This window comes from Oreochromis niloticus, linkage group LG11 (assembly GCF_001858045.2).
Source record: "Oreochromis niloticus isolate F11D_XX linkage group LG11, O_niloticus_UMD_NMBU, whole genome shotgun sequence".
Taxonomy (NCBI): Eukaryota; Metazoa; Chordata; class Actinopteri; order Cichliformes; family Cichlidae; genus Oreochromis; species Oreochromis niloticus.
The window spans coordinates 23,630,829-23,639,941 of NC_031976.2; the positions used below are offsets into that span (position 1 = coordinate 23,630,829).

A 9,113-nucleotide genomic window follows, 5' to 3' on the forward strand; every position below is an offset into this window, starting at 1 on the left:
AATTAAAGCAGAGAGGAGGGGTGTTTCATGTTTGTGTCTTATTCAGTGACTGCTGTGCTGAAATTTGTGGTTGCACATGACCAGAAATTCTTCTCTTCTGATTTCCTGTGCTTTTCGTGCTGAGCCACAGCTTGGCTCTTCTTTCTTAAAACACGCTGTTCTCGCCTGTTTTCCCATCACAACCTTGTCACAGCTCCAGTTCTAGTTCTTGTTGCTTTAATTAATGTCAGGAGGAGTGCAAGTACACAGTGTATTTTTTCAGATCCTGTTAAAGAACACGTTTCCCCGTTCTGACTCATCTGTAACGAATTTCCAGAATCGGTGGCTCACTCCAAACAGAGCTGAGGAAACTTCTGGGATTGCGCAAGATGGGGCTCGATGACAATGAGCCCCACCAATGAGCAGCACACGGTGCCAAAAATGTGAGGAAAGAGCCTCCCTGTTTGGCTTAACAAATCCTCCTTTTTTATGAAACAGATGACACAGAAAAGCTTGAGTTATCTCGTGGAGGGCACAGAGCAGTGTTGTGTAGTTCTCTGAGCAAATATATTTAACTCTGCAACGTTCTTTGATTCAGGGGAACGTGCCTCAATAATTCAACAAGCAGGGACAAATTTAATTTTAAGGAGAAATATTGTTTCTCCAGACAAGAGATACCAAAACCTTTAGGGACCTGAAGAGGTAGCATATAAAGAAGGACAAAGTGGGGAAGAGAAGGAAACTACAGACATGGAGCAGAGAGAAAACTACAGCAGCCTGCACGAGTTCACAGAGGAGCCCAGACCGGGAGCGAACAGGCTCATCCCACAACACAGCGACGGTAATTTGTGTGCACATGAGGCAAGAAAAAAACAGATGTGTGAGAGCCAGAGGTGGACTTGAGTACATTTACCTAATTGCTAAACTCAGTTATGATTTACATGGTACTAGATTACTATTTTGTACCCATGTTTATACTGGATGCAGAATAAAATATGGGTACAAAGTACTTACTACCTGTATTTTACTTGACTTTATTAATGCTACTTTTCCATATATTATAGCAGAGTTTTTGTAACAAATATTCATTCATATAAGTTATTACAGCTGCTGTGTGGTAAAGTTATTGTGTAGCTAGTGTTACCTGATTGTGCAGTCTTAACCTCCTGAGGCCCGAGCTATTTGTGATCCTAACTATTTGTGATTAGCTGCTCCTGATAGTCTAGTCTAATAATGAAGCTTTCCTTCAGATTAAAAAGTTGTTACTTTGCTACAAAGTTTTTTTATACCTTATTATTTAAAATAGTATGTTCTCACACAGGGATAGTGGGTTTATTTTGCAGCATAACACAATAAATTTAACATTGCTTAACAAAACATGAAAAAACTCTTGAGCAGATTGAAATTTAAGGTGCAGAACAGCCAAAAATGTAATGTCCCCACATGAGGATGGAGGATCTCAGTAGGTTAAGACTGTTTAAACAAGTAGCCTTTGAACTGTAGTGGAGTAGAAATGTAGTAGTACAAAAAATAAAATATTAAGAAACACAGTTGGAATCAGTTTATTTAGGCTAGCTTACTTTCACAGCTATCATGAGCATAAGTCCATGTGATGTTGGAAAGAACTTGAACTATCTTTAATTTAGTGCTGTGCTTGAGTACAGTTTTAATGTATCTAAATTTAACTTGAATGCTCGTGTCTATGCTTTCCTGGCAGCCCAGGGACTCCATGCTTAGCACTGTTGCTTTAAACAATAGGATCCAGGGTTTAAACCTTGGTGAAGCCTTTCTGTGTGGATTGTGCATATTCAGCTCATGTTGCTAGGTTATTCCTCCTTATCTTAGCTCCAATTACTCTCATCAAATTTATTTAAACTTTCATTTCCTGCTTACATGATTTTTTTTTAAGAAAAACTCTTTATATTAAACAGAGTTGGTCTACAATCCTACTTTGCAGATGAAGAGTTTTGCAAACAGATCATCTCATAAAGGAAGTGGCTGCAGATTATGCTTTAAGTCCAACTGTCTAATAGAATCACAGCCAACAAATGTTGGCAGTTGCGCAAATTTCCTGTTGCATACAATCTGCTGCTTCAGCTTTATTTAAACTGTTTTGTTTTTTTTTCATGTTTTTATGATCTAGTGAAGAACAATCAAACACATTTCATACATTTCAAAGACTTTTACTGGGGAATGTTGATCTGTCTTCTTTGTATCTTCTGCTGTGTGTTGGATATCAGCTGCCAGGACAAATCCAGAAGCTCTTTGTAATTAACATATTTGCTTCTGATCATAATAAGACAGGAATGCCGAAAGCCACCACCGTAAAAACTGGGGCGTCAAAGCACCCTGCCAAAAATTGTGGCCATGACTGTAATCTCTAAGGATGAAATTGATGCACAACTGCTACATGTTACTTCAGTGAAGTATCTGAAACTCTGTATTTTAGTGTTTGTGTACATATGTGACAGCATGAGGCAGAGAGTATCCACTGACTTGCTATCTTTGGGGATTTGAAAATATAATGAAGCTAAACTCTGGTCAAACGGTTCTGCCCCGCAATTTCCTTTAAAGTCTGCTCTCGCTGTTACACCAGAGGAGTTAAAGTGGTGAATTGACAGCTTGCATGCTGTGGACTGTTTTGTGTCTAATCAGGCTCCCAGGGACCGAAGCAAGGCGTCGAGTGTTTGAGGAGTAAGACTTCTCTCCTGATACTTATTGGCTTTTTGGCCTCCATCTGTGGCAACATCGTACTCGCTGTGCTCTGTAAGTATAAATACTGTCTCAGAACCTCGTGCCCCCTCCTGTGTGTGTTGTACTTTGGGTCCAGTGCAAAAGACTTTGGTACTTAAAGTAAAAAGCTTAGTAACAAAAAGTCCATATTTATCAGTTTTACTTCATAAAGAGTGTAGGAAAGAGGGAAAAAAATCAATATTTGCTGCAAGCAACTACCATCAGTTCCCCTGCATATGTACACAGCTTCAAAGTATTTAGGACGTATATGTTGGAGCTCTTCCCTCAGTTCATCAGTGGATTTATTTTCGGTATCTTCTGTCTCTTCATGAAATCCCAGACTGACTCCACCATGCTGGGATCAGGCCTCTTTAGGGGGAAAACTCATTGCTCTTGTTGTCATTAAAGATAGTCATTTATGACTCTGGCTCTATGTTTGGAGTCATTTTTGTGCTGCAGTCTGAATTTAGTACCAACCTGATGTCTCCCTCGGGTATTGCTTGATAGAAAATGACCCCAAAAAAACATCTGAAGTGCCTAAAACTTTTGCACTGTGCTCTACATCTGCCTGTCTGTGTCTGTGTCTTTGGGTCTCTATCCCACGCTGATTATTCTCTCTTTATTTCAGCTCAGTGTGCTTTTGGACACCTAGAATTGGCAATAAAAAAGATAAAGCACTCTCTCCAGTCCAGCGAGGGTCATGTAATAGAAAAAGCACAAAAGTCCATAATTGTGAAATATTTCTCCTGCAGGGCCAAGAGTCTCTGGCAGCTCAGCCTGATAATGTGCTTGTGAGGACACTCTCTCATTTAAAACAAACACCACTGGGGCCGTACGTGCTTGATCTATTGCCACGCGTGCGCATACACACTCGTTCAGACGCACGCTCCCAAGCTATCGAGTACAATTTTCAGATCTGAAAATGATGACTGGCATGTCTTGCAGCAAGAGGAGGAAATAAAAAGAAATACTTCCTATGACAACGGGATCTCTAACATATTTTAAGACTTTCGAAAGAGAGAGTGCTTTAATTCCACTTTATGACTCTGTAGAGCAAGTCTGCCTAAGTAGAACAAATTAAATGTAATGTAATGGTATATACAGTAGCTGCAGATTAAATCACAGCTGCCATATGAAAATTTAACACATTTCATTTCACAAACATCTGCAGCATATGCATTTGTAGAAAAGTTTTTTGTGACGTCATGCAAGCCACATTTTACCTCACAGCAGCACCTGCACCTGTGTTTTGAGAGGGCTTTCCAGGAAAGGATTACGTGTCATTAGTGTTAAAAGGTGAAACTCATTTTTCTAGCACATATTAACTCTGATCTGATTTACTAACCACAGTTCAGCTTACAGTAAATCAAGGTAAACATGCTGAAAATAACTTTGAATCAGTTCAGCTGTTGCAAGCACCTTGGCTTTCACTTCCTTGACACATGACCAGTTGCGACACTTCTTCAAGGTAACATGTTGATTGGGCCTGAAGGATGTCACCACTTCTTATGGTACTTCTTAATGACAGTGAGGTAACTATAGTAACCATTATCTCTATTTATGTCATTAGATGAATATATTTTTTAAACGTTTCAGTACTCAAATGGGAAGTGGCAACATAAAAGAGAGCAGACACACAAATGGAAAAATATGTGGCAATGAAACCAGATTGCAAATGATAATTTCTTCTGGCCGCAAGGGATCTCATGTAAACACAATTATTCCAGCCAGGGCAGCAATAAAACCATACAGAGTCACAGACTGTAAAGAGAAGGCTTATATGCTTCAAGAGGGAGCAGTTTTTTTGGCAAATGAGAAACCACAACAGTATAAAAACTGCATTTGTCTATATTCACTCTTATGCGGGTCCAACTCGAGAAATACTGGATGGATTTATCTGGTGATCGACCCCGAGATATTGGCTGTGTTGATGTAAATGTCTTCACTGTCTCATATAATTTTGCACATGCACTCATGTTCTTTTCACCAATATCATCACTGAGTCAGCAATTAGATTTTCCTTATAATGTTCCTATCAACCTGCTAATTTCCAAACATTAGTGTGCGAGCGCTCTGATAGCTGTTAGCAAAGCATGCCAGCGGATGCTCCACCAAACGATCACATTTGTTGTGGATTGCTTTGCTGGTGGGTCCATCACTTTTTTCCAGACTAATCTTACCAAGTATCACATGAATTGTCATAAAATTTGGTACATATACTCATCAGACATTTTATTAGGTACACCTTGCCACTGCTGGGTCGGACACCCTTCTGTCTTCACAGCTACCCTAATTCTGGATGTGCTGGAAACATTCATCAGAGATTTTGGCCCATATACACATGATAGCGTCACATCAACAGTGATGTGCAACATCTCAACAGTGCTCTGTGTGGAGCACTACAGAGGCCATTTGAGTCCAGTAAAATCATTGTTATGTTTAAGAAATCAGCTTGTGATGATTTGAGCTTTGTGACATGCCGCTGCTGAAAGCGGGATAAGGCGCCATGACCTTTTGACTTAACGACCAAAGTCAAAAGGTCATTGAAATTCAAAGTCACTTAAATCATGCACATATTTCTTCATTCTGATTTTCATTTTAAACTTCAGCAAGTTGACCATATCGAATTTTTCTAAATGCAGTTAGTGAGTTGCTGCCACATGATTGGCCGATTCAATGTTTAAATGAACAGTTAGCTGAATTACCTATTAAAGTGGCCAATGAGCGTAAATTTCTGTTCTTCTTTGATGAGGACTTATTTTTTAATTAAGTGTAATAACTGGATCTATCTCTCTATCTCAGTGATTAGTAGGCCGGTGCCGCCGGCCCCACTGGAGTCTTCCTCCTCTTCAGCTCTGGGTTTGAAATCAATGCAGAGGCGTTACATCCAGCTGTGTGAAGACTACACCGCCCTGGGACAGGACTGTTCAAAGACAGGTGGCAGGAATTCGTTCAAACAAATGAACACAGTCTTCATTTCCTGCTGTCTTTGATTTCCCTTTCCCCTCATCCCTTTATCTTGCTCTTTCTCATTAACAGTTAAGCAGTGCAGGGAGTGTCCTGAAGGTTGGCTTCACATCGGGAATCAGTGTTACTATTTCAGCAATGACAGGCTGGACTGGGTGAAGAGCAGAGACAGCTGTGAAGAAATGGGCAGCCATCTCACCATACTGCACACCGTAGAACAGCATGTATGCAAGTTAATGTGTTTTGTGTGTGTGTGAGCGCGCTGAACCCTGCTGACCAGCACAGGTGTTGCTCATTCCCCTAATTGTGTGGGTTACTGCATGCTGTTGGCGAAGGAGTGGAAGTGGGTGGAAGGAGAGATGACACTCATATATCTTTGCGAGGCAAGGTTATTTTATCTGCTGAAGTTAAGAGGACCACTGGATTTTTCCGTGATAACATTAATGATGCCTTCCTTCTATTCAAGTGTCACAGTAAACATGGTCAGTGTGGCAGTGAGCTGAGTCATGCACAATACCAGGATGCTGCAATAGGAGCGAAAAAATAAAACTCAGCCCACATTCAACACAATTTGTTAAAAAACAGTAACCAAGCTACACGCAAATAATGCAGTCAATTGTTTAAACTCCACAGTGTAAGTAATATTTACTTAGTGTGTGATTTCATGTGATTACCATCTTGGTTTTCTGGAAATAGATAAGACCACATTAGCCAACTAGCTGAGTGACTGAGTTATAAAAAAAAGAAAAGAAGAGAGAAAAATCTCCGCTTGTCCAGTTATTATGAAAGGGGAATTGGTTAAATAGGCCAAAACCCTTTTTATATCAGGTTTTTAAAATGCTCATTTCATTGCTGATGTTCACTGACTTGACTTTTTTAGGGCATCAGCCTTAAGTGGCAACTGGCTGAGTGGAGCCCCAGAGGTTAACGTCTAGTGATAATGCTAATTTAAGAAAGTAAGCATACACAGGTGATCCGAATAGACCATGTTCGACTATCGTTTCGGCTTTGTTGCACCACATCACAGTGTAAACTGAGTTAATTTGTCAAGAAAGACTCTGGGACATGTCACAAAAAGGAAAGGCATGGGTGTAAATAATAAGATCTATGATGGCTAAAGTCCATTTATCACCTTCAGGTTCCATTTCCTGGCATTCTTGCATCATGACTAATGGTTTGCCGGACACAACAGAGACACTGTTAGTCTTATATGCTGTTAGATTTGCTGTTGTGCTTCTAGAAAAATGTTTAAGGAGCTATGTGGGTTTGGTTTACTGCATTAACTGGAGATCATTCCCCAATAGTACAATAGTAAGAGAATGTATTTTGAGCTTTCAACCTTGAGGGTGTACGTTTTACAGCATAAATTTTGCATCAACAGTTTTCAAGGAACACAGCTTCTTAAGTTAAGGTTAAGGTTGAGTTAAGGTTTTAGGTGTAAGAAAGGACTCTGAATTATGTATGTGTGTTCATTGTCTCCAGGATGCTCTGGCAAAGGAAGCTAAGAGAATTGGTGGATTTTATTACCACTACTGGATCGGCCTGTCTGACATAGAGACTGAAGGAGAGTGGAGATGGGTGGACAACACGACACTCGAACACAAGTAACAAAATTTAATGCATGCATTTATTTTCTTTTTTAAGCTTTTCTGCTTTTATTTTCAATTATGACACCAAGCAATCTGTCCAGGAACAACCTATATAAATTCAAATGGCAAACTCTGCCCACACTTATATCAAAGCCTCAAGTATATCAAACCTTTCATCATCAATAAATCAGATAGCTGGCCAAGGTGAACTTGTTTTTATCATTTGTCAGACATGTTTAGTTGTTATTTATAGCTCACCAATCTATCACACTTTCTGCTCTCTCCCTGTGTCACAGATACTGGGATCAAGTGAGCTCAGAGCCAGATAACCACCACACAGGAGGGGAACACGGAGAGGACTGTGGCACCTTAGACAGCCACTCCAAGACATGGTTTGATGTTCCTTGTGATCACATTTATAAACGAATCTGCCAGATGGATGCCATTCAGCTCAACTGAATCCTACACCACTAAAAATGATGCAGACCTGCGAAGGCTGGATATGCAAGACGAGAAAATGAATGGGGACATGTTTGGGATTACAGAAAATAGATGTCGGCACTAAAATAAGCATAGTTTTGCTTTTTTGTTTTTGGGGTTTTTTTGTAAGCTCACAGTTGCTGAGAAGCTGCACATTATGTTGAGAAAGCTTGTTGGAGATTAAGCTGTTCACTGAAAGAGATCCTTTGCTTAGTAGTGCACTGATTTTACACAAGAACGTGAATATTTTTTAGAAAATGTGAGACCATAACATCAGGTGGCAATTTTTGACTTTACAATGAACTCGTGTGGTTTCAGAGTTGCACGGTCTGCAGTGAAATGAGCATGAATGTTGTCACTGTGTCACATTTTTTTAATCTGTCTGCTGTTGAGGGCTGCAAAATGCTTTAGAAATAGCACTGTAGGGTTTGTTGGGTGCCAGGCAGCGGATGTCCTATTTTGACCTTATCTTAGAAATCCACCTTACCTTGTCACACAAAACCCATGACAGCCCGTAAAACTCTGTGTAAAAAAAAAAAAATTAAAAAACAAAAAGTTATGAAGGTGATTTGATTCTTTTAATCGAGTTTCGTGCGTACACAGAAGTTGTGTTTTTACAAAACTGAGGATTTCGATTGAATTTCAGTCGAAAATGGCTGCAAAACAGGAAATGAGATAATATCTCGGCAATGCTTTGATGTGGAAACGTGGTCAAGTGTTCAGCTTGCATCTGAAACATCTGGTGAATATGGTGTGTGTGTGTGTGTGTGTGTGTGTGTGTGTGTGTGTGTGTGTGTGTGTGTGTGTGTGTGTGTGTGTGTGTGTTGCACATAGATAGATAGATAGATAGATAGACATCATTACTGAGTCATTTTCACATAGTCTTCTATGGGAGCAGAAGTCTTTTTGTATCCACAGATATTGCCCCACTAGTGGCCTTCATACAGAATGCAGGTTTAAGGTACTTGATCTGGCTTCACTTTTCGGCCCACAAAGCGACATGTATCTTCTAAAAACACATTTTTATCAGTGCTTATGACCACGCTTCAGGTTTACTGGGCTCTGCTGAACTGGCCCTTCATATCTGCTTTCAGCTACCGTATAATTTCTTAGTATTTTCCCTTTAAGATGAATCATGTTGCTTGTCTGGAGTATTCTATATTTGTATGTATGTACACTTGTAAATCAATAAACTATATTTTATCTAACTTTTTGCTTTCAGTCTATTCCATGCTGCTTACAGACAAATGAACAAATAATAACAACATTTTTTAAAGCTAAATTACTGACCTCTTGTTAAATGTTGATGCCTTCGTGTAGATATGAGTTCGCGGATCTCTTAAAGACTTTACATTCTTTGTTTAT

General features: G+C 39.7%; 1 protein-coding gene across 1 annotated transcript; it reads left to right on the top strand.

The window, feature by feature from the left end:
• Positions 1 to 445: 445 nt before the first annotated feature.
• Positions 446 to 8,956, top strand: LOC100692277 (C-type lectin domain family 4 member E). Its single transcript, XM_003450591.5, has 6 exons — positions 446 to 820; positions 2,635 to 2,745; positions 5,515 to 5,649; positions 5,752 to 5,903; positions 7,162 to 7,283; positions 7,565 to 8,956. Exons 1-6 carry the CDS (start codon positions 730 to 732, stop codon positions 7,725 to 7,727), a joined length of 774 nt encoding a protein of 257 aa, XP_003450639.1. The 5' UTR covers positions 446 to 729; the 3' UTR covers positions 7,728 to 8,956.
• Positions 8,957 to 9,113: the final 157 nt, after the last annotated feature.